General features: G+C 49.0%; 1 protein-coding gene across 2 annotated transcripts in view; it reads left to right on the top strand.

Moving 5' to 3' along the window:
• The window catches only part of Acsbg1 (acyl-CoA synthetase bubblegum family member 1), a 56,453-nt gene that overhangs the window by 30,229 nt on the left and 1,153 nt on the right, over window positions 1-25,071 (top strand). For both annotated transcript variants that reach the window (XM_021643102.2, XM_021643093.2), the window contains 11 exons: window positions 1,157-1,377; window positions 1,788-1,876; window positions 2,145-2,265; window positions 8,178-8,258; window positions 8,348-8,497; window positions 8,830-9,006; window positions 13,339-13,520; window positions 15,016-15,246; window positions 17,245-17,462; window positions 22,095-22,234; window positions 22,667-22,913. In XM_021643102.2, coding sequence (XP_021498777.1) covers window positions 1,157-1,377; window positions 1,788-1,876; window positions 2,145-2,265; window positions 8,178-8,258; window positions 8,348-8,497; window positions 8,830-9,006; window positions 13,339-13,520; window positions 15,016-15,246; window positions 17,245-17,462; window positions 22,095-22,234; window positions 22,667-22,913 — 1,857 coding nt within the window. The remainder of the gene's footprint in view (window positions 1-1,156; window positions 1,378-1,787; window positions 1,877-2,144; window positions 2,266-8,177; window positions 8,259-8,347; window positions 8,498-8,829; window positions 9,007-13,338; window positions 13,521-15,015; window positions 15,247-17,244; window positions 17,463-22,094; window positions 22,235-22,666; window positions 22,914-25,071) is intronic.

The following is a 25,071-nucleotide window of genomic DNA, read 5'->3' as shown; positions in this document are numbered from 1 at the left end:
GCCCCAGAAGTTTTACCTCTTCTGCCGACTCAAACTCTATTTACAGCCTACAATTGTATCTAAGAAGGTCAAGGGCGTCTGGCCTCTTTGTCTAACTCATACAGGATCACAGGCAAGATACCCTATTGGTGCCAGCCTTGGGGCAAGCAGAAAGAAGTTGGCTTCCCAGGAGGAGATGAGCAAGTGATGGGGTGTGTCTGGCCAGTAGGCAGCCTCAGGGGTCCTGGACAGCTCACTCTCTACCCATATTGTGCTCCCTTTTTTTACAATAATCCTCCTTTCCCAGGGAACGGGGGGCAGTCAGATACAGCGGCACACACCTATAAGCCCAGTTCTTGGAAGGCAGAGGTAGGAAGATTGTAGACTTGAGGTTAGCCTTCAAGACCCTGAAAACAAACAAACAAGCCAAAAAACAAAAAGTCTAAAAGAATGCAGATTGCCTAAGCAAACTTCCTTTACAGATAGGAAAGTGGAGGAGAGCATGCATTTACTGAGTATCTGAGTCTCCTTCATACACATCATTTCTTCCAATGTCCATACCCAAAGGCAAATGCCTCGCCTTCCCTCTGAGGAAGCAGACACCCGCACCACGAGGATGGGATGAGAAGATCCTGGCAGAGTTGAATGTCTAGATGTCAGCTGGCAGTCCTCTGCCCTGCAGGCTCCACTGGCCAGGGATCTAGGCCTGGTGGTTTTCAGTCCCTCCAAAATTCCTCTCTAACGCCTTGACTTTCTGTCCAGCTGGATCTGTCCCCACCTGCTGGCAGGAGCCAGAGAAGCTGAGCCGAGACAGTTTTACTCTTATGAGCAGGTGGGAGTTTTGCTTAGCCTACCCCAACCTTGGCAGGCACACTCCAACCAGAAAAAGGCAGAAAAGGGCCCAGAAGTCCTCTGGAGATTCCCTCCCACTGTTTCTGCTTTCCTTTCTGTATCCCTAAGCTTTGCTCATCTTCCAGAGACAAGCCAGGCTGCCTCCCTCAAGCAGCCTCCCGCCCCTCTTCCCCATCTGGCTTGCCTGCCGGCTCTCAAGGTCCTGTCCTGGAGGTGTCAGCAGCAGCTGCTGCTGCAGGCGCGGGGCCTCTGCCCAGGTCAGAACTGGATCCCCTGCAGACAGCCCAGCTAGGCTTGACCAGCCCGCTCATCTTCCCCCTTGCAGAGGAAGCGCTATGGACCACTCGGGCGGACGGGAGAGTGCGCCTGCGCCTGGAACCCTTCTGCACGCAGCTTCCCTACACGGTGCACCGGATGTTCTACGAGGCCCTGGATAAGTACGGGAACCTCAGTGCTCTGGGCTTCAAGTACAAGAACAAGTGGGAGCGCATCTCGTACTACCAGTACTACCTGATTGCCCGCAAGGTAGCCAAAGGCTTCCTGAAGGTAGGAGCTCCTCGCTGCACTTCCCTTCTTCCCCAGACCTGCTTCTAGCCTGAGCTCTCATAGGCCTCCTCCCCAACTCCGCACCGGCAAGGTCCTTAGAAGCCACCCTTGTAAGGCCTGACACCACAGGTTGGGCTAATATTCTGGGCCCTGTGCTAAGTTTTGTGCTTACAGAGCCTTTACCACACGTCACCTTCAAGAAGCCCTGGGAAACCTAGTCCGCTGGGCTCCCCAGAGAAAGCATAGGAAGGGTCCACAGGGCTCCCGGAAACGGATTCCCCAGGAAGTTCTCTGGCTGGGTGGACCCCGAAATGGGCCTGGAGGGGTCTCTTGCAGCCTGTTGGAGATCATCAGGGGCGGGAAAGGGCCATTCCGTGTAACTGACCTGTCTCTCTGCCTTCGGCCTGGAGCTGGGCCTGGAGCGCGCCCACAGCGTGGCGATCCTCGGCTTCAACTCCCCAGAATGGTTCTTCTCTGCCGTGGGCACGGTGTTTGCAGGGTGAGTGGCTGGGCAGGGGGAAGGTCTGCTGTGGGTTGGTGATGGGCAGAAAGTACAGAAAGGGTGATTATCTCTTTAGAGAGCCCTCAACCACTCCCCCAACACCCCGTATCTCCCCTAGGACCTTCTGGGCTGCTTTTTCTCATCCCTGCCCATTGAGCTGACTAAGCATCCTGCCTTAAGGCCTCTGGAGGTCCTTGGGGATGGAGGCGGTGGGGAGGGGACGATTCCTCTGAACCTGATATGAATCTTCCTATACTTCCACCAGGGGCATCGTCACTGGCATCTACACCACCAGCTCCCCTGAGGCCTGCCAGTACATTGCCCACGACTGCCGTGCCAATGTCATTGTGGTTGACACTCAGAAGCAGCTGGAAAAGATCTTGAAGGTTCGGTGGGAAGGAGCAGCGGGCATGTGGTTAGAGGCTGTACATCTACTCTAGTGCAGGAAGGCTACTTTCACCTCCTGTCCAGCATTCTTATCTCTTACAGCTCACATGAACATGCAACACAGTCATAGATACACACACACACACACACACACAGAGGGGGAAGGAGAGGGAGGGAGGGAGTCAGGTAGGTAATAGCACCTTTCTCACTTATACTGCTGGCCAGACCATTGTCTACCATGGCTTTCCCTCTGGACAGGGTCTTATGTAAGGGGAGGGCTGTGGACATTGGGCCCCTCTGTGGCTTCCTTCGCTCTCTGGAAATGATCCTTGAGATGTAGCCACTTATCTGCTCCTGAGGGTCAAGTGGTCAGCCTTCTAGAACCATGGAACCTGGGTCTCCAGAGAGACCATAGTTTGTGTCTTCCCTCATCTCTGCTGGGCCTTAAGTCTCTTAAGCCAAGAAGAAGCAAGCTGGGGTTTATAGTTCTCACTTGGCTGCAGAAATCCCCCCTAGGTCAGGCTCAGGCTGTGGGCAAGACCCCTGGCATGAGTTCCTGGAGAAGGTCTCCTCATGACTTAACATAGCTCCCCGGGGTGAGGCTGTGAGCAGCCCTGACTGAGAATCACCAGCTCACAGCCAAGTGAGAGGCCCTCTGGGAAGCTTCCGGAGTCCAGGTCTGCTTAGGCAGCAGTAGTGCAGTAAAGAAAGCTGAGCCTCTGGGAGCCAGAAAAGCTGTGGGAGGGGAGCTGAGGGGGGCTCCCAACAAGGCTTGAGCAGGAACCTAAATCATCAACTTAAGAGACAATGCCTCAAACAACAGCGTTGGCCTGGCAAGGTGTGACTCCACAGGCCCTCCTGGACTTGTATGTGAAGCTGGATAAGGGACCCACCCTTGCATCTTGTTCTTGGCTGCTCTGTGCTCAGACTCTTCAGGCTCCATGGGAGTTTGCTCTAGTCTAAGACATGTGAGCACAGACTTTTATACTAATTTAGAGTGATAATGAAAACCCATTTCCTGGCCCTTGTATTTTTACTATGAAGGGTTTCTCCAGTGGCTCCCTTGACTAGTGAGGGACTGTCCTGCCTCTTTATGGGGCCCTTTTATGAGGTTCTTTCAGTATGTCACTTGATTGTCTCCATTTGTCTTGCCTGGATCAGTGTGTAGGACCAGGAATGGACAGGTAGGTTTAGAGGATGTGGCCCCAACTAGTACTCTGAGAAAAGGAAGGCTGAGTTCTCTTCAGGCATCCTTTTCCCCTTTTCTAAACACTTGTTCTGATGGCCAACTGGTCAACCTATTAGAACCACAAAATCTGGGTTTTCGGAGAGGCTACAGAAGGTGCTTTCCCATGCTCTGCTGGAGTAGTCATCAAGGGTGGATGTCTATTTGTGGCCTTTCTAAAGCACCCTGGGACTTAGTGTTACCCAGAAGTCATCAGATAGCCCAGTGGCCTCAGAAGTACTTAAGTCATTAGGCCATTTTCTGAGCCTCACTCATCACAGCCTAACCCAGAACAGAGCCAGGCTCCCCCAGGACCACTTAGGCCTGAAGCCTGGATGATTTAGGAGCCAATTTAGCTTTAGCACAGGGTTGAGGCCTCACAATCCCCTCACCATCCATGTTAGCATATCTGTTGGGGTTGCCCTTGTTCCGCTCATGTTTAGGCAGTCATGTTGATGAGACGTCATGGGTGGAGCTTTGACATTAATAGGAAACACAATCTCACAACAAACACCCTGATCCTCTGGCTCTTAAATCTTCCCTCCCCAGGGACAAGCATACAAAATTGATTGGCCCTGAAAACATAATATACAAGTAACTTTATACTGACTGAACAGGCTGTATTTATGTATTTAGGTGTGTGTGGGGCTGTATAACAACTATTAAGAAAAAAAAAAAAAGAGTTCATGAATTTGAAAGAGAACTAGGAGGGGGTCCAGAGGGTTTGGTGAGAGAAAACGGAAGGGGTAAATGATGTCATTATAATCTCAAGGAAGAAACAAAAATTTAAAGAATCAATCTAGCTTGGCAGGAAGATTGCTCAGTGAGTAAAGTGCCTTCCGGGTATGCATGAGTTTAGATCAGTAACACACATGAAAAGCCAGGCTCTGTAGCAAGTGCCTGTGACTACAGGTGCAAGAGAAGGAAGGCAACGGGGAGATCCCTGAAGCCCATTGCTAAGCTCACTGAAAGACCTCATAGTTGAGAGTGACTGAGGAAAGACATCTGCTGTCAGCCTACGGCACGGCACACACATGCACAGAGAGCAGGGGGAGAACTGGTAGGTCCCAAGCCCCAACTGGCGGTGCCACTGACGGTGTCCTGAATGGTGCCTGGATTCAGCTGGCAGACAGAAGCTTACACTCAGCATCCCCGGGAGCCTGTGAAATGGTGTCTACCTGCCAGGAAAAGCTACTCCCTTTATCTCCCTACTTCTGGCAAATGGGACATCTAGCTCCCTATTAGCACAAACATGTAATACATTTCAAAGCTCCAAGCTGACCTCCAGGCTCCTTCCTTCCTATTAACCTTAGCATCTACCTGTAAAGCATGTAAAAGCCACCTGGGTCTTCTGGCCTGCACACTTCCTCTTTCCCTCTACCCTAAACTTCCAGGCCACTTCAGATTCCACTCTCCCCTTCCACTGCTCCACTGTTCTCTTTAAAACTAGCATGCACACCTGCCCCTCACCCTGAGGTAGCCACGGCAGCTTTGCACTCCTCCAAATGCCTCTGGCTACTGTCTCTACCACCTGATAGCCATGAGGCAGTTTCATATTTACAACAAACCTCCTTCCCACCCATGGAGTGGCCCAGGTCAGTGGTTTCACTTACAAGAGGGAAAACCGACAGGCTGTGCCCTCTAGTAAACCCTCCCATGTTTACATCTGGATCCTGGGTGGGGGAGGGCTGGGCAGCTTAAAAAGCCACCTACTAGATCCTGCCAAGGAAACAAACCATCCCTACCTCATAGCCGAAGAAGGTGGAGTCCCGTTCCGGGGTCTCCGTTAAATGTCTGCCTTGGGTTTAAAACAAAATCTGTATTATAACAATCCTCAAACAAACCAAAACAGAGTCACTTCTCTGCATCATCAGGTTTCTTAACAGTGTGCTCTCATATGCTTGTCTTTTTACTACGTTTAAAGGCGAATATTCTGACCTCATGCTGTTTCATTCCCCCAAACCCTTCACCACGCATCTTGATCAGCTGTGATGTTTTTCTTAAATGATCTTTGATATCGAGGGCTGGGGGTGTCACTCAATCATTAGAATGCCTACACGAAGCCTTGATTCCATCCCCAGCACCACATAAACCTAGCATGTAGGCTGTATCGTAGAGGGTTTCTTTTATAATCTATTTATTTATTTGTGTTTGTGTGTGTGTGTGTGTCTATGTTTCTTTTTTTGAATTCACTAAGATTTTTGACTTCGTGGATTTATAGTTTTAATCTAACTTGAGAATTTTTCTATTCATTCATTCATTCATTTTTTATTTTTGGAGACAGGGTTTCTTCATATAGCTTTGGCTGTCCTAGAACTAGCTTTGTAGACCAGGCTGGCCTTGAACTCACAGAGATTCCCCTGCCTCTGCCTCCTAAGTACTGGGATTAAAGGTGTGTACCACCACCATCTGGCTCTCAAACTTTATTTTAAAAAATTAGGAATTTCAAGCACACATATATTAAATTTCCTTATATTATACCACAACTAATTTTTTTCTGCTCTAAGCTTTTTTGAGGGCAGGTTTAGATAGCTTTTTTTGGAAACAAATTCAACACCCCTAAGAGATAGCTTTCTGGGTCTCTGCTTCATGGCCTCCAAGACACTTGTGTGAGACCTGCTTCCTCTGGTTCAGCCATTGCTCTGTGTCCTGTTTCCTGAGCCTTCACCAATCAGATACCTGTCAGCCTGATGAGTTCAGCCAGTGAGTCGCTGACACTAGGAGAATGTCTGGGACTCTTCCGTCCTAGCTTTCCTGTTCTATTCATCTGAACCCCCTTGCCTCTCTGACTCATCTCTCCCTCTTTCTCTTTCCCCCTCACCTTCTTCTCCCTCTTTCCTCCTCTCCCTCCCACCTTTTCACCTCCCTCCAGCCTTCTCATCCCCCCTTCTTCTCACCCTCTTCACCCCTTCTTTTCTCCCTTACCTTTATGCCTCCCCCACTCTTTTTTCCCTCTCCCCTCCCATCTTCAGAAAGAACACTGAGTTCATAGAAGCTCTTATCACTCATTTCTCTTCTCTCAGGAATGTGTGTGTGTGTGTGTGTGTGTGTGCATTTAAATCATTAGTCACAGTGATATTTCTGACTCAAACATTACATAATGGGGATTTAAGTTTGATTTTATACTTGAGTTTCTCTTATCTAATCCTGAAAACGGTAGCAGCTAACAACATTGTTCTAATCCTATAGTACATATCAAATAATTTCCTATTGAAAGTATGGATTTACTGCCAGAATAAGACCAACAGAGATAGCAGGCATGGTAACACATATATAATCCCAGCACTTACGAAGCAGAGGGAGAAGTTTTAGAAGTTCAAGGCCAGCCAAGGCTACAAGTTTGGAGCCAGCCTGAATTATATGATAACCCGTCTGAAAAAGCACACACACACACACACACACACACGGGGGGGGGGGGCTTGGTAGATGGATCAGCAGATGAAGCACTTGCTGCATGAGTTTTATGACCTGAGTCTGATCCCTAGAACTCACATAAATGTGGAACTAACTCCGAAAGGTTGTCTGATCTTCACACATGTGTACCGTGACATGTGCATAAAGTAGGAGAAGGCTAGGGAAAATGACACCATAGGTAACATGCCTACTGTAGAGCCATGGGACCTGAATGACTCTAGACCTCTATAAAAAGCTGGGCATGGCAAACTGTATATACACACGAACACACACAGGTTTAAAAAAAATAAAATAAAAAATAAAAAGACTACTAGACAAAGTTTGAAATTCCTTTTAGCTCTTCCCCTAGAATGATGAGTAACAATGCAGGTATAAAATCCCTTGATGAGGCCAACATCATACAGCTTTAGTCCCAGCACTTGGGAAGCAGAGACAGGCAGATCTGTGTGTTTGAGGCCTGCCTGATCTACATAGTAAATTCAAAGCCAGCCAGGCCACATTGTGAGAGCCTGTCTTTAAGAGAAAAACAAAGCAAAACAAAAGCACACAAACAAGTAATAAAACAAAACAAAAAAACTTTGATGCAATGGTATGTGTGTATGTGTATGTGTGTTTCACCAGCTAGACACAAAGGCTTCATTTGTATTTGGGCTTTTTGTTTGTTTGTGTGTTTGAAACTACATAATTCAGGCTAACCTCGTGATCCCCCTGCCTCAGCCTTCCCTGTACTGAGATTCCAGGCACATGGACACACTCGGCTGCTGTGTCCATCTCTTTCAGGTTGCGCTCATGTACTGAAGAATCATCTTTTCTCTTTCTCCTTCTTTTGCTTGCACCCTCTCTCTGCCTGTAGAGAGTCAGTGCAATTAGTTCTAACCTTCCAGAGACCCTTGCAGCAGCCATAAGCGGAGGCCTCTAGCTCACGTGTGTGCATCATTCAGTGTTCACACTGTAGCTCCTTCTTGGGGGAAGAGGTCATGCTATAGGCACACTATCTTTCTCTCTTAGTAACATCGCCTAGGAGCCGCTCTGTATTAAAGCTCAGAGCTCCCTCTCTACGTCTGTCTGTCTGTCACCTGTGCTGGTCTAATATTGTGCTGTGTAGCCTATTTAGTCAGGCCCTGGATCCCCACTGCACTGAACCCAAGTTTCCATAATGGGTAAGCCTGGGAGTCGCAGAATTTTGTCCGAGGATAACACAAGCAGATGAGGCTCTTTCCAAGATGTAACCCTTTTCTTGCTGAAACCCAGCCTGTTTTCCTGTCAATGCAGATCTGGAAAGACTTGCCCCATCTAAAGGCAGTGGTGATCTACCAAGAGCCCCCTCCACAGAAGATGGCCAACGTGTACACGGTATGTAGAGTGGCCCCGGCTGATGAGTGGGCCCTGCCTAGGCCTACCCAGATGACCCAGACTGACTTCTCTGCCCTGCCTTGCCACAGATGGAAGAACTCACGGAACTGGGACAGGAAGTACCCGAGGAGGCCTTAGACGCCATCATTGACGCCCAGCAGCCCAACCAGTGCTGCGTGCTTGTCTACACATCAGGCACCACTGGAAACCCGAAGGGCGTGATGCTGAGTCAGGACAATGTAGGACAGACGCCCGGAAGGATGGTGGGATGGGGTGACTCTGGGTAACGGTCCTGCCCCAACAGCCTCTTGGGGCACAGCGTGAGTGAGCTAGATGAGTCGGGACGCCCACCCATCTGTGGTCCAGACAGAGCTCTGTAGAGGGGAAAGGGAAGGGAGCAGATGGGAGACCTGTCCCTATGGTCTCCGAAGCCTGTGGAAATGCCTGAGAAATGCCACCCACCTACCCTCAGAACCTCTGAAAGAGGCAGCCCAAGTCCCCAAGATAACCTCACTTTTAGGTCTATGAGGACCAGGTGTAGACCTGCTGGGGCCATTTTCCTTCCCCTCAGATCACATGGACAGCACGGTACGGCAGTCAGGCCGGGGACATCCAGCCAGCGGAAGTCCAGCAGGAGGTAGTGGTCAGCTACCTGCCTCTCAGCCACATTGCTGCCCAGATCTACGACCTGTGGACGGGCATCCAGTGGGGGGCCCAGGTCTGCTTTGCAGATCCAGATGCCCTAAAGGTCAGTCTGTCTTCCTGCCTTCCTGCTCTACGTGTGTGTCCCATGTGTGAGCAGGGGCACACCCAGGTGTGTGTCGCATTTGTGGACCCTGGGTACATCCAGAGCCTACTGGCTCCCAGCGCACATAGCACTCAGAATTCTTTCAGCAGCCGCTTGCCCAGCCTGACTCAAGTGACTAAACAGTTAGGGAAGCTGATGACATCCTGCTAAGTCAGATAGACTGTCTCTTTCACTCTCAAACGCCATCAAGACGCAGCTTCCTCAGTGTGACCTCAAGGTGGTGGTGGTGGTGGGGGTAGCCACAGCTTCTACCCCCGATCTTATAAAATACACCTATTCTTTGCATTTTTACTTTAACCCTGAGAAAACGTTTCCAGAAACCTCCTCGCTGGCTTCCCCGACCTGGTGTCTTGGTAGCCTGGACAGTGTCCCGTGCTCAGTCCTAAGACAAACACTGCTGGTAGAAAGAGTCGACTTGTTTGGTTGTACTTGTTTGGCTGGTGGTAATGGTGGTGGTGTGTCTCGAATGTGCTCACCCGTGTGCATGCATGTAAAGGCTAGAAGTCAACACAGGCAGGGAGTCGGAACAACTTTTTTTAAATCTTTAGTTTTTAAAAAATTTAAAGATGAATTTAAGTTAAAGAATCTAATTTAAAATAAAGAATTATGAGCCCTAGTAATGGGAACAGGGGCTGTCTCTCACATGGACCCAGTGGCTGGGTCTCTGATCACCTCCCCCTGAGTGGGGGAGCAGCCTTACCAAGCCACAGAGGAAGACAATGCAGCCAGTTCTGATGAAACCTGATAAGCTAGAGTCAGAGGGAAGGGGAGGAGGACCTTCCCTATCATTGGACTTGGAGAAGGGCATAGGGAGAGAAGAAGGAGGAAAGGTGGGACTAGGAAGAGATGAGGGAGGGGGCTACAGCTGGGATACAAAGTGAATAAACTGTAATAAATAATAAATCAACTTAAAAAAGGAAAAATTGTGTTTAACTTATGTATGTGTTACTTATGTATGTCTCACATAAATGGAGACCAGAAGAGAGCCCAAGATCCTGAGAGCTAGGCTCTCATTGTGAGCTGTCTGGTGTTGGTGCCGGAAACTGAACTCCAGTCCTCAGCTGCTGAGTCATCTCTCCAACCTCGTCTAGCTTAGTTTTTTGAGACAGGCTCCCCCACTCTGTGATAAATCAAACAAAATCGGTTTTAGTGATGTTAAATTCAACCCTATAGATACAGATAACCCACCACTGATATATTTTTAAAATAGTTACCTTACTTTATGTGTGTGAATGTTTTGCCTGCATGTATTTGTGTGCTCACTTGGGTGCCTGGTGCCCTCAGAGGTCAGAAGACAGAAGAGGTCATTGGGTCTGCTGGAACTAGAGTCCTGGCCGGAACATGTGGGCCACCATGTAGGTGCTGAGAACTGAATCTGGCTCCTTTGCAAGAGCAACAAGGACCCTAAACCACAGAGCCATCTCTCCAGACCTTACAATTAATATTTTTTAAACGAAGGGTTTTACTTTTTTTTTTTTTTTTTTGAAACAGTGTCTCACTATGTATCTCTGACTGTTCTGGAACTCACAGAGATCCACCTTTCTCTTCCTCCCAAGTGCTGGAATTAAAGGCATGGGCCACTACTCATAGCTTATTTCTGAACTTTTGAGATTACAGTATAATCATAACATTTCTCCTGTCCTTTTCTTCCCTCCAAGCCCTTCCTTATACCCCTCCCTGCTCGTCTTCAAATTCATGGCCTCTTTTTTTTTTTTTTTTTTTACTAATTGTTATTGCATGCATATAATTTAGGAATATACAGACACATTCCAAAATGTAGCCTGCTCAGTCTGAATAATGTTGCTTGTATGTGTGTTTTTGGCACTGACCATTCGGCCCTGGCAAACAGTCAGTGTTCTCCTTCCTGGGGAGCACTTCTTCTACCCCCGGCTTTCCTCAGTTGCCCTAGTTCTTTGTGTAGGGCTGAGGCCTCACGGGCTTTTTCCCATATACTTTGGCATGTCTGTTGGTCTCCTCCTTGTCAGTTCACACATGGGCAGTTATGTTGGTAAGACTTTATGGAGGTAGCTTCTGACACATCTAGGAGACATAACCTCACTGAAAGCTCCCTGATCCTCTGGCTCTGACCATCATTCCACCCACTCTTCCGCGATGTTCCCCGAGCCTTGGGTATTGAGGGTATTTTGTAGATGTATCCACTGGGAATGGACTCCACAGCTCAGCACTTGATTGGTTGGGTTTTCTGTAGTGGACTCTAGTACGAAGAGAAGTTTCCTGGATGAGGATGAAGATTCCTCTGATAGACATGACTTCACTCACACTGAGTAGTTAGCGAGGTTTCCAGTACCAATCATGGTTTATCCCCTGTAGAGTGGTCTTAAACCCAATTAGAGAGTGGTTAGTTACTGGCAAAGAATGCAAGCCACTACTGAACCTTTAGGGTTATGATGCCTTGCTGATTGCTGCCACTGTTCCTTGGCTGACAGCTGGGACTTGTGGGACTGTTGGTTGCTTCCTTCCTTTGGAAGTTTGTGTGGAGCCTTTTGATAGCATGAAAGCTAGTGTGTGGGGGAGGTGCAGCCAGGCCAACTTAGCTCCGGGTTTTTGATGGGTGTGGTGACCTCAGCAAGAGGGATTTACTTTTTGTCTCTGGGGTGTTACCAAGGGCAGCACCAATCGGCTGAATTTTGGGAGTCTGTTAGACAGCTCTGCCTGGCCAACAACTCAAAAGATAGTGTTTTTGTTAGGTGGTCTTTGGCTCTTGGAGGAAGCAATGTCAGTCCAGATGAGAAAAGTTCACTGAAACCATGCGTATTTATTTATACATGGAATTGTGTGTTACAGTTTTTTTTAAAAAGATGAATAATTAATAGTATGATTTCTTGTGGCCTTTTCTAGCACTCTTATTGCAGTTTTATTTATTTTCTTCTGTATGTACCTCCCTTTCCCCTTTCCCCTGTATGTACCTAAGAAGCCCTCCTCTCCCATTTTCCCATCAGATAATTTGTACCCAACTCTTCCTCTCTCTATTGCTCTCAGTCCCTATCCTGGCAATGGTCCCATTTTACTTTCCTGGTTTCTGTAGTTACTGCAGACTATGTGCTCTGGAGATTGGAGCCAGGAGCCTCCAATGAGAGAGCACATGTGACATTGGTCTTTCAGGGTCTGGGTTAACCTCACTCAAGATGATCTTTTCTAGTTCCATCCATTTACCTTGACAACCGAATAACAGTGTTAATTACCACATTTTCATTATCTAAATGTAGGACATTCACAGGAAACAAGGCCCCTTACTGAGTCTGCAGCTCCCCATTTTGGGCTGGATTTTTCGGTCACCGAGTCTCTGGGATCTGTTCTCCCAACATGGGGTTTCAGGCACATGTGAAGTGGCTTCTTTTTTCCCTTCCTTCCTTCCTATTCCTTTCCTTTCCCTTCTTAACGGAGCCATCACCCTTGCCCTTTTGTTTTTAGTTAATTTTAAAATTGCATTTATTTCTTTGTTTTTGAGACAAGGGTGTATGAGTGTGTGTGTAAAAGGAGAGAGGAGATCTGTCTGTCCTAGAACTTGATTTGAAGACTAGTCTGGCCTTGAACTCATAGATATCCACCTGCCTCTGTCTCCCAAGTGCTGGGATTGGAGACATGCACCACCACATCCTACATCTATTGATTTATTTTCTTATTTTTAGGGAGCACAACAGCTCCTTCTGTGTCTATAGTATACAGTGTAGAGGTCAGAGGACAACTTTCAGGGGTCAGTTGTGTCCTTTCACCATGAGGGTTCTGAGAATTAACTCTTGTCAGGCTCAGCTACAGGTCCCTTTACCCCCTGAACCATCTTGCTGGCCCCTGTTTCTGTTTAGTTTAGTTTTGTTGTTGTTGTTGCGTTGTTTTGTTTTACATGCCTGTCTTGAGATAGGCTCTCATTAGGTAACTCAGTCTGGCTTTGAACTTGCTAAATGCCCAGCCTGGGCCTCAAATTCACCATCTGCCTGCTACAGCTTCCTAAGTGCCATGATTACAAACATGCACCACTGTGCCTGGCAAAATGAGGTTCTCCTGTTTGAGTTGGGCAGATGCAGAAAGATCTGAGGAGCCAAGGTGCTTCTCAGGCATCTGGGTACAATGGGTGGCAAAGGACACCACCGTTCTGCTAGCGGATGCGGGGATGCGGCTCCTGAACCGCAGCCACTGGCCTGTGTGCAGTCGGGGTACACAGCCACAGGCATGCCTGCGTTTAGCATCAGCATTTACACGGCGAGGCTGTGTCTGCAGCCTGTGCCACCTCTGCTTCTCTCCGGCCCCGAGCAGGGGAGCCTGGTGAACACACTGCGGGAGGTGGAGCCCACATCCCACATGGGCGTGCCGCGCGTGTGGGAGAAGATCATGGAACGGATCCAGGAGGTGGCTGCCCAGTCTGGCTTCATCCGGCGCAAGATGCTGCTGTGGGCCATGTCAGTCACCCTGGAACAGAACCTCACCTGCCCTAGCGAGTAAGTCGGGGGCAGGAGGCCCGGGGAGGGACAGGGTTGGCTCATTCAAGCAAGAATCTGATGGGCTCTCCTGGGTGTAGAGGACTTCAGTTTGGGGGCACCTTGTACAGTAGCCTGTCTAAAATGGGGCTTGTACTCTGATACCCATTGCAGACCTAATGGGAACAGTTGGTATTTGGGGGCTTTGGCTGGAAGGGATGACTTGCTTCTCCTGAAGAATTTACCTTCCTAGGGATAGATAGCTCTTGCCAGCTACTTGCCCTCAGTAGTTGGCGTTAGAAGGGGTGTCTTGGTTAGGATCTCTGTTGTTGTGAAGACCGTGGCCACAGCACCTCTTATAAAGAAAACTTTTAATTGGGGCTGGCTCACAGGTTCAGCAGTTTAGAGCATTATCATCATGGCAGGAAGCACAGCAGAATATAGGAAGACATAGAGCTGGAGAAGGAACTGAGGGTTCTACATCTGGTTCTGCAGGCAGCAGAAGGAGACTGTGTGCCACACAAGGCCTAGCTTGAGCATATGAGACCACAAAGCCTACCTCCACAGTGACACACTTCCTCCAACAAGGCCACACCTACTCCAAAAAGGCCACACCTCCTAACAGTGTCCCTCCCTGTGGACCAAAGATTTAAGCACAGAAGTCAGTGGGGGCCATTCCTATTCAAACCACCACAAGGGGCTTCAGTGACCCTGCTTCCTAACAGCCCATTTGACTACTCAGATCTCTCTCAAACCCCTTCTGATTGCTTATTATTACTGCTTTTTGGGTTTCGAGATGAAGAAGCTCAGGATCCTTCCTCGGCCTTCCAAGTACAGGGACTGTAGATGTAAACCATCACATCTGGCACATCTGTCTCACAATTGCTTTTCAAGTCCCCACACAGTGCTGTGGAGATACCACAGTAGAGATCCAGCCTCGTTCCAACATAACAATACTTTCCAAGCTGAGGGTCTAGCTCAGTGCTAACCCAGCGTGCACAAAGCTCCAGGCTGAGCTCCTTTGGCCTGAAAGAGGGAGGTGGGATGGAGGGGGTGTTCCACTACAGTGCTGCCAGCTCTGTGGGAGATGTGGGCACATCTGTCCACCTACAGCTTCATTAGCATACGTAAAGGTGACTATGCAGCCAGGCCCCGAATGCAGGTCTGTAATCCCAGCACCCAGGAGGCTGAGGCTGGAGGGTCTGGAGCTAAGGTCTGCTTCGGCCACAGAGCGAGTTCTAGGCCAAAGCAAATTCATGAGACTGTCTCAAAAGGAAAAATAAACAAATAAAAAGGGGAGTGGAGAGATGCTCAGCTTGTCTGACTTCGTGATGGACGACGTGCTTGCATGCAATCAGGAGCAGTCACACCTACGTTTGCACACAAATTCATGTTGGGTGCAAAGCCAATAGCCAAAATGTTTACAAAGGGTTCAGCATTAGCAACAATTCATCAAAATGGGCAGCTTCTGGGCCACGCTGGGTGTACTCACTTCTTCTCCCTGACCCTCTCACAGTGACCTGAAGCCCTTCACAAGCAGGCTGGCTGATTACCTAGTATTAGCCAGGGTCCGTCAGGCTCTGGGCTTTGCCAAGTGTCAGAAAAACTTCTACGGAGCAGCTCCCATGACTGCAGAGACACAACGCTTCTTTCTGGGCCTCAACATTCGCCTGTATGCAGGCTACGGCCTCAGTGAGAGCACAGGCCCCCACTTCATGTCCAGCCCCTACAACTATCGGCTTTATAGGTAAGGTCTGAGGTTAAAGTTATTTTTGTTAAACTGTGTGTGTTTCTCAGTTTCTCTCTTAACCTGGCCCGGCTATCACACAAATAAATGAGACTTTTATATTTGTTCAATAATAAGCATCATAACACAGTAACTGAGCAGTTCTTAATCTATTCTTAACCCTTTAAGCTAATCTGTCTTCTTACCAGAGTACAACCTGGAGATACTTGCACTTTGTAGCTTTGCTGCTCCAGCTCCTCTCTCTTGATGGCTCTTGGACCTGAATCCCTACTGCTTCCTCTCACTCCTCCTCCCCTGGCTGGCAGGAAGTCCTGCTCTGTTCTCCCTCCTGCCCAGTGATTGGCTGTAAGCTGCTTTATTGGCATACCAGGGGAAAATTGGGGAGAAGTTTACACAACATTGAAACAAGAGATTCTTGGAACAAGGATCACAACCAGAAAGGGGGGGGGAGGTAAAGAAATCAGCATTTGAATTACACAACAACCTTATGCCTACTGGCCAAAGTTGGGACACACTGAGGGCTCAGATGTCCTTGATGACACCCTTTGGTGCCTTGGAGAAACTGTTCCTCTTGCTCTCCCTTCCACACTGGAGCCCTGGTGTCAATGGTACCATTCTGGGTCAAGCCCTTGCTTGCCCTGCTGCATCTAGAGGGGTTGTCTTTGCCACCATGACATGTGTCCTGTGTCCTGTGACTGGAGACATCTTAGATGCCCAGTCTAGGACTCCCTGGTGAAGGAATTTCCTTTTTCCATTTCTTCCAGTAGGGTAGGAAATGCTAGATTGTGTCCTAGGAGATGTGATGGGCAGGTTCCCACTGGGATGGGACTAAGGGTCAGGGCCGGGCTTCTTGTAGGGCAGGGAAGGTAGTCAGTTCTGGGGAGTGATTTGAACAGGGGTGTGTTGTGCACTGTGTCTGGTCTGATAGTGCCCTAGTTTCTCCTATTAGCATATTGGTCATTCATCTATTCATTCCTTTATTCATTCAGTAAAAATCCTTCGTGGTCCTTCCTTAATGGTTGCTCATTAAAATACAAAAGCCCTCAGCTAGGAAGAAGGCTCAATCAGTAAAGCGTGTGCCACACAAGCAGGAGAATCTGAGTTCACAACCCCTGAGCCCATACAGAAAGCCAGGTGAGAGGCAGAGGCAGGCTGTCCACTGTGCGCTCAAGGCCAGCTTGGTCTGCATAGCAAGTTTAGGTAAGGCAGAAATACATGGTGAGAACCTCTCATCATCATCACCATCATTATTACTATTATTCTCTCATATATTACATCCAGACTGCAATCTCCCTCCCTCCCCTCCCCCTAGGCTTTCTCCTCCACCACTGCCTCCATTCTCCACCCCCCCACCTCTCCCCAGAAAAGACAAGCCTCCCAGGGACATCAACGAAATCGCACAAGCTGTATGAGACCAGGACATAGGATCACATCGAGGGTGAATGGGCAACCCAGGAGGAGAAAAAGGTTCCCTCAAGCAGGCAAAAGAGCCAGAGACTGCCCCCACTCACAGTTAGGAGTCCTGCAAGAACACTAAGCCAAAACACCGTTTGTTTGTGTGTTTGTTTGTTTGTTTGTTGAGACGGGGTTTCTCCGTGTTGCTCTGGCTGACCTGGAACTCATTCTGTAGACCAGGCTGGCCTGCAACTCGTGGATCTGCCTGCCTCTGCCTCTCAAGTGCTGAGACTAAAGGCGTGAGCCATCACAGCCCATCTATCTTAAGTGTCATGGCTCATGCCTGATCCCAGTGCTGGGAATACGGAGACAAGATCTCTGGCTAGCCACTCTCACCAAAATGGTGAGCCCCAGTTCCAGTCACAGATCCTGTCAAGAGACCTAACATTACCCTCTGGCCTACACAGACACACACACACAGACACACACACACACACACACACACACACACACTTACCCCCACCACCAGGGAAGACTGAGAGACTGGAGACCTCTGAAAACCCCAGCAGGAGCTGACTCAGGCTTTGTCTGTCTTATCGCCAGCTCTGGCAGGGTGGTGCCTGGCTGCCGGGTGAAGCTGGTGAATCAGGATGCGGACGGCATTGGTGAGATCTGCCTGTGGGGCCGCACCATCTTCATGGGCTATCTGAACATGGAGGACAGGACATGTGAGGCCATTGATGCCGAAGGCTGGCTCCACACGGGTGACATGGGCCGCCTGGATGCTGATGGCTTCCTCTACATCACTGGGCGCCTCAAAGGTGAGTGCCCCTGCCCTGGGGCACACAGGGGAGGATCCACTGCCAACCCTGAGCCTTCACTGAGTGTTGCCCACCTCTGTCAGCATCAGCTCTGGGGCAAGCACTTTCACAAATACACAAGGGTGCCCAGAGAGGTTAGAAAACTAGTTCAGGGTCACCTGGATAGTAAATGGGGAGGGGGGGTTCACTTGTCCAGAAGAAACAACCAAGACTTGAGGAGCCTCGAAGGCATAAGTGTTGTAGAGGTTTGTATAGAGACACAAACATGGTAGAGGGTAGAGCAGAGTGGCTTCAAATCTTAAATAAAACAAGACGTTTTCTGTGGAGGAAGGACAGGAGAGGGAGGCGCTGCGGAAAGGCAGAAGGCCTGCCTCACTGTCAGCATTGTTCTGGCCTGTGAGCTCCCACAGTAAAAGCCTGCAACAGGTAGCTGCTGTGGGACCCGTGCCAGCTTCTGCCACCTCGTGTTCACTTATGTAATGACAAATGAGGAAATCTGCATTCCACCCCCGGATGAAAGCCCTGCTTTTAGATCTGGGGTTCTCAACTTGGGGGTCAAAGGAAGGATGCCTCCTCAGCGGTCGCATATCCAATATCCTGCATATGAGATATTTACATTATGATTTATAGCAGTAGCAAAACTGCCTCTATGAAGTTGCAATGAAAATAATTTTCGGGTTGGGGTCACCACAGCATGAGGAACTGTATTAAAGGGTCACAGCGGTACGAAGGTTGAGAACCGCTGTTTTAGATTGCACAGCGAAAAGTTAAGAATCCAGATAACCAGCCGGGCATGGTGGTGTACACCTTTAATCCCAGTACTCAGGGAGGCAGAGGCTGGTGAATCTCTGTCGGTTTGAGGCCAGCTTGAGGTCCATCTTTGAGGTCAATCTTGAGACCCTGTTCTGTTCCACGGCACCAATGTCCCCTGAGCAGCATTAGGGCAGACCAAGGTCTGGTTCTGTGGGTCCTCTGATCTTTCCCTATCTGTGACCTTGGACATTCCTATCGTTTGCATTTCCATTTGAATTTTAGCCACACTGGGTTGACGTACGCAATAGTTGGCCTTGATGACTTCCATCTCGCTGAGTTTGTAGATTCATCTTAGGAGGTTGTACATCCTTCAGAGTTGAGTCTGCCGGTTCTTAAATGTGCTAGCCTCCCCTTCTGTTTACTTAGGTCTCTTGACTCTTCCCTCAACAGTGTATTCTAGTTTTCAGTGTAGACTTGTTTTTATCTATTCGCTTTAAGAATTTTATTTGTGTGCTGTTATAAATAATGGCATTTAATTTTTTTCATTTGTTGCTGAGATATAGAATGCAATTAATTGTGGGTTTGTTTGTTTTTTTAATATTGGTCTTAGGTCAAATGTCTTTTTTTGTTGTTGTTTTGGGGATTAATTATAGTCTTTGAGCCAGCTGGGCAAGCACTCTTCCACTGACCTATAGCCCAGACTCTTTTTGCTTGAGGACAGGGTCATGCTATACTGTCTGGGCTGGCCTCGAACCTTTACTCCCTGTGCCCTTAGGCTTGCCAAGTAGCTGGGATTACAAGTACCATCAGGCCTTGCTTCAAATGACCATGAGGAGTTCGCATAGTGGTTGTTTTGGAGTCTTGTGTTTGTTTTGTTGTTTGTTTGTTCACTTTTTTAATGATTTGTTCATTTATTATGTGTACAATGTCCTGTCTGCATGCAGTCCTGCAGGCCAGAAGAGGGCGCCAGATCTCTCTTTGTTATTTATTTATTTATTTTTAATTTTTTTTTTTCTTATTAGTTACATTTTGTTAACTCTGTGTCCCAGCTGTATCCCGCTCCCTCATTCCCTCCCCAACCCCACACTCCCTCCCTGGTCTCCTCCCTGCCCCTTTCCAAGTCCACTGATGGGGAGGACCTCCTCCCCTTTCATTTGACCCTGTTTTATAACACCAGCTCTCTTAATAGATGGCTATGAGCCACCATGTGGTTGCTGAGAATTGAACAAAGGACCTCTAGAAGAGCAGACAGTGCTCTTCACCTCTGAGCCATGTCTCCAGCCGCTGGTTGTTCATTTCATTAAACAGGGTTTTGCTAGCTAGCCCAAACTGGCTTAGAAATCATAGCAGTCCTTCCTCAGCCTCCTGAGGGCCGGATCACGGGTTTTGTGACGCATGCATGGCTGCTATTGGTTTTGTGAAGCTCTCTAGACTGAAATCAGGACATTGTCCACAGTCGGCAGGCACTCTTCACTGAGCTGCTCTCCAACCCTCATGCCAGTTCTAGCATGTGTGTCCTTTCGAATTTCTGTGGACAAAATTATGTCATCTGCACATACGAACATCATCATCATCATTACGCCTCCTCACTCAGGTTAGGAAAACTTACTCTTTCACAGTATTGAACAGAAGTGTCAACAGTTGGGCTAGGTTTGTCCACCGACAAAAGAACAGAAAGAAAAAGGAAAAAAAAAAAGAACAGAAGAAAAATGTGTGATGGAGGCAATTTTTGTTTTGCTCCTGATCTCAGCAGAAAGTCTTCAACATTTAAAAGAACTCTTTTGTTTTGTTTTGTTTTTTGTTTCTGAGACAGAGTTTCTCTGTGTAAGCCTGGCTATCTTGGAGCTCACTCTGCAGACCAAGCTGGTCTGGATCTCACTGAGATTCACCTGCCTCTGCCTCCTGAGTGCTGGACTAAAGCCACCACCGCCTGGTTTTAAAAGCATTTTTAGATTTTGGCATTTTGTTTGCACATGCACAGCCATGCACGAATGCCGTGACTCCTGTGTGGAGGTCGGAGGACAACCTTCCTGAAGCAGGGCCTCTTTTCACTGCATACTCTGGGCTAGCTACCCATGGGCTTCTGGGTAATGCTCTTATCTCTACCTCCCTCCTTGCTGTAGGATCACTGGGATTACAAATGTGCACTGTTGCACCTAGTTTTTCACATGGGTTTCCGGGGAATTGAACTTGGGTCATCGGGCTCACGCAGCTAGTACTTCCACTTGCCCTGCCCGGCCCAGGGCCTGTCCTCCCTCTGCTAAGTATGTTTGCTGTAGGCTGTTACAGACAGTTTTCATTAGATGTAGGAAACGCCATTCCACGTTGGTTTTCTAAAGGGCTTTAATCACACATTGAAGGTTCTGGCGGGAGTGGGAAGGGTGGGAGCAACAGAGAAAGGCAGGAGAGAGACACACAGTGAGCGAGGCTGTTTCTTCATGTCCCTTCATGTTTCTAGAGGTTTGTCTTTGTTTGTTTGTTTTTCTTCTCTGCCCTGTGCTGTTCCAGACAAACCCTGACCATTTCGAGCTTTCCTGTGGACTCCTCTGGGGACAGCCTGTCCTCTCAGTAACTCCCTTCCCTTTAATCACTGGAATATTCTAAAACTTTGGCCCAGAACACTCAGTGCTTTCCACCTGCAGGGAGGCTTTGCGACCATTGCTCCTGAGCCCTCTTCACGCTGGTTCACCCTTAGCCCACAAAGGCTGTGAGCTTCTTCTGTGTCCCGGGCTCTGCCTGTCAAGCCTCTCTTCAGGCTGCTCAGCTGTGGGGCTACGTGTGTCCTGTCCCTCCCCTACCGCCCCCTCTCTCCTGTCGGCCCTGCTGAACTGTGAGCTCCTCACAACTGGGCGCTGTCTGTCTGCTCTCTGCCTGACGTCAGGCTGGACCTGGGCACAGACTGTGGCCAGTGACCTTTTTTGAATTAGATAACACAGGAGGAGACAATCTCACAAACCAGTCAAAGTGTATTTAATACATTTACTTCATATAATTTTATCTTATTACTGTTTTTCCTAAAAGGCAGTGGGTTTGTTTACACTTTGGCTGGACCTAGGGGGAAAAGAAAAATTTCAGCTCCTCTCTGCCTTGCCTGCAGTGTGCTGTTACAGTGCATGGAAATGCAGGGCATGGGTGTATAGGGAAAGAAATCTGTCAGGATCTTATTCTGGGAGATGGCTCTTCCTCTGAATGAAAAAAGAAAAAAAAAATGAAATGAAAGGACATGACTGGTTCCAGGCTTTAGCACCAAATGAAAGAAAGAAAAGAAAAGAAAGAAAGAGAGAGAGAGAGAAGAGAAAGAAATAGAAAAGAAAACATGACTGGTCCCAGATTCTGGGACCAAATTAATGAAAAAGATAAAAAAATAAAAGGAAAGAAGAAAGATGACTGCTCCTAGGTCTGGCAGAGGAGAACGTTGATTAGAGGTATGTGGGAGAGCACAGCCATAAGCAGGGACATCTTGGAAAGTCCAGACTGGACATGACCAGATAGCCATGCCGTGTGAGCAGAGGGTGAGGGGAAACAGGTGTGGCACCAGCAGGCCCAAAGGTACAAAAGGAGCAGGCAACCAAAATGGTTGGATTATACAGGGAAAAGCAGCCTGGCCTTCTGGGCTAGAGAGTTCGGGTAGGAGGTGGGCATGCCTGCCAGGGCAGTCCTGTCACTGGTAGGGACTGAGGGATGCAGGGAGACCACTTTGATATGATCACAGCCTGAGGAATGGAAGATGTAGCAAGCAGTTGTCCTGAGGGCTGCTAGGGGGCCAGGCCCTGCTTCTTGGCTCCCAAGAGGTCATCTCCAGTACTACGCTCGCTGCTCAGGCCTCTCCAACTGCAGCCTAGGACCGTGGCTCAGCCAGGGCCTGCCTTGCCTCCCCAGAATTAATCATCACTGCGGGTGGGGAGAATGTGCCCCCGGTGCCCATTGAGGAGGCCGTGAAGACGGAGCTGCCTATAATCAGCAGTGCCATGCTGATTGGGGACCAGAGGAAGTTCCTGTCCATGCTGCTAACCCTGAAGGTGCGTCCTGGGTTCTGGCTCCGGAGGTGTAGCAGGAGGGTCATCTATAGGGGTAGCTCATGGTACAGCTGGCACTCATAGCTTTATCTGGCATCACTCGGCCAGCGCTGTGCACTTGGTGGGTAGGTGGGTATTTCTCTGCCCTGTTGGGCTGCTGAGTGATCCTATCCACTTGCCAGCACATTTCAGTCTGCAAAGGTCTGGCTGCCCGCCCACGTGCTCAGGCCACCAGCATCACAGCCAGGCAAGACAGGAACGGGAGTTTGACATGGCCAACTAAGGTCTGAGCCAGTCCACTGTTCCTCCCGCTTCTTCTTGGGGCTCAACACAGAATCCTGCCCACAGGGATTTCCACCTTGTGGTCTGGGACATCCCCCCAAACCAGAGTGTGGCTCCCAGAGTGGGGGTGGATTTCTTCTGTCCTCTTTTCAGTGCACACTGGACCCAGAAACGTCTGAGCCAACTGACAATCTGACAGAGCAAGCTGTGGAATTCTGCCAAAGGGTGGGCAGCAGGGCCACCACCGTATCCCAGATCGTGGGCCAGAGGGATGAGGCTGTGTACCAGGCCATCCATGAAGGGATCCAGAGGGTGAACGCCAACGCGGCTGCCCGCCCCTACCACATCCAGAAGTGGGCCATTCTTGAACGTGACTTTTCCATTTCCGGTGGAGAACTGGGTAGGTCTTTCTTTTCACTGTTCCTGGGGCCGTATGGGAGGGCAAAACCCATGGCGGCAGCAGGGCAGAGCCTAGTAAATAGTAGCCATGCCAGCAGAGGGTGTCAGATAGGCCTTTGGACAGCATCTGTGCTGGGTGCTCAGGCCTCTGATTCTATTCAGCCTGAAAAATAAGCAGTCACTCCATTATTGGATCCGTTGGATGCAACCACCTTGGATTAGAAATGCTAAGAGGGAAAACTGCATCCATCCTGAACACATGAGATGGGGTTTTTAATTTCCATCCTCATCTTTTAAATAACAGAGCGTGACTCCTAACAAAGTATTTACAGTGTCTTTGAGATCAAATATCATGCAGAGATGGCTGAGAAGCATGCACAAAGACATGTGTTGGTCATATGCTAATACATGTCATTTCACATGCAGGGCTAGAGCACTGTTGGGGTAGGAAGCTCCTGAAACTTGCGAACGCAGTGAATCCCACATGTGCCAGGACTTGCCAATAAGAGCGTGAAAGGCTTAGCTCTGCCTCAACCGCGAGACTGTGTTCTCTGTCAAGCTGTACTGCCCCCATCAGGCACACACCATAGCTGTGCTGGCACTGGGACTGCAGTCACTGTAGAGTGAGGCTCCTCTAGACTGTGGTGTCAGCCACGGGGCTGTTCAAAGGACAGAGCTCTCTGGAGCACAGTCCAAGCCCAGAGAAGCCCGCGGTGCAGTCTCACCTGGCCAGAGGCGTCTCCTAGCTGTGGCCTCCTGGGATGCTCGTGGAACAGAACCCTGGGCAGGGCTCCCTGGTGAGAATCTCTCAAACTTGCCCCCGGCAGAAATTGTCACACCGTCTGCAGTAATGCTCTGCCAGAGCGGAGATGCTGAGACTCTAGGACAGATTCGTTCAAGCGAAATACAAGGGCAGACTCCGGGGGACACATGACTGTGTAGCCGCCCACCTGGGACTGACGCTGGAACCGCAGCGAGCCATGTGAGAGCTCCGCCACCCAGCAGTCCCCTGCTTCTCTTTTTAAATTTTGACGCAAGGTTTCACTAAATTTCCCAGGTTGGCCTTGAACGCGTTATAACTCAGACAGGTCTTGAACTTGTAATCCTCCTGTCTCAGCCTCCCCCTTCCCCTGCTCCAAATACTCGAGATTATAGGCTACAAAGGCCTGACTACGCAAACATTTTTTTTCGTTATTACATAAACACTAGTTTATTTACACAGTATTTGTACTGTATTTCAGAATCTGAGCAGTGTAGGCTTAAAGTATATAGATTTTCATGGGCTTTGTGCTAATACTACACAGTTTTATAAAAAGAATTGGAGCATTTTCCTGTTTTTTTCCATGCTAACTTAATTTTTTTAATTTTACTTCAGTTAATTTACTTTACTTCCCAAGAGTGCCCCCTCACTCCTCTCCTTCCAGTCTTCCCTTCCCCTCTTTCCCCCTTCTCCTCTCCCTTTCCCCCCAGAAAAGGGGAGCCCCCCCTTCTCCCATACAACCCTCCCAGCACATCAAGTCACATCAGGACTGAGCATGTCCACATCCCCTGAGGAAAGGCAGCCCTGCCAGGGGGAAGTGATCCAAAAGCAGGGAGCAGGGTCCATGTTAGAAACAGCCCCCCAACCCCGCTCCACTTGCCAGGCGACCCACATGAAGGCCAAGCCACACATCGGCCATATATGTGCAGGGGGCCTGGGTCCAGACCATGCATGCTCCATAGCTTAGGTATCTGGTGGTTTGAATAGAAACGCCTCCCCCCCATAGACTCATGTGTTTGAATGCTTGGCTCATGGGGAGTAGGTGTGGCCTTGATAGAGGAAGTGTGTCACTGTGTCAGGGGTCAAGCTTTGAGGTCTCCTCTGCTTAAGCTACTCCCTGTGTGGCACACAGTCTCCTGCTGCCTACGGATCAAGATGTAGCATTCTTAGCTCCTTCTCTAGCGCCATGTCTGCCTGCATGCCGCCATGCTTCCCACCATGATGATAATGGGCTAAACCTCTAGCCATCTCCAATTAAGTGTTTTCTTTCATAAGAATTGCCATAGTCATGGTGCCTCTCCACAGCAGTGAAACCCTAGCTAAGACCGTACCTGAAAAGGCTTCTGGACCCATACCTCCTGTATTCATTCAAGGGAGACTCAGTTGGGGATCATGATGG

This window comes from Meriones unguiculatus, chromosome 1 (genome assembly GCF_030254825.1).
Source record: "Meriones unguiculatus strain TT.TT164.6M chromosome 1, Bangor_MerUng_6.1, whole genome shotgun sequence".
Taxonomy (NCBI): Eukaryota; Metazoa; Chordata; class Mammalia; order Rodentia; family Muridae; genus Meriones; species Meriones unguiculatus.
Note: the sequence above shows the minus strand (reverse complement) of the source record. Positions and strands in the feature narration are given on the sequence as shown.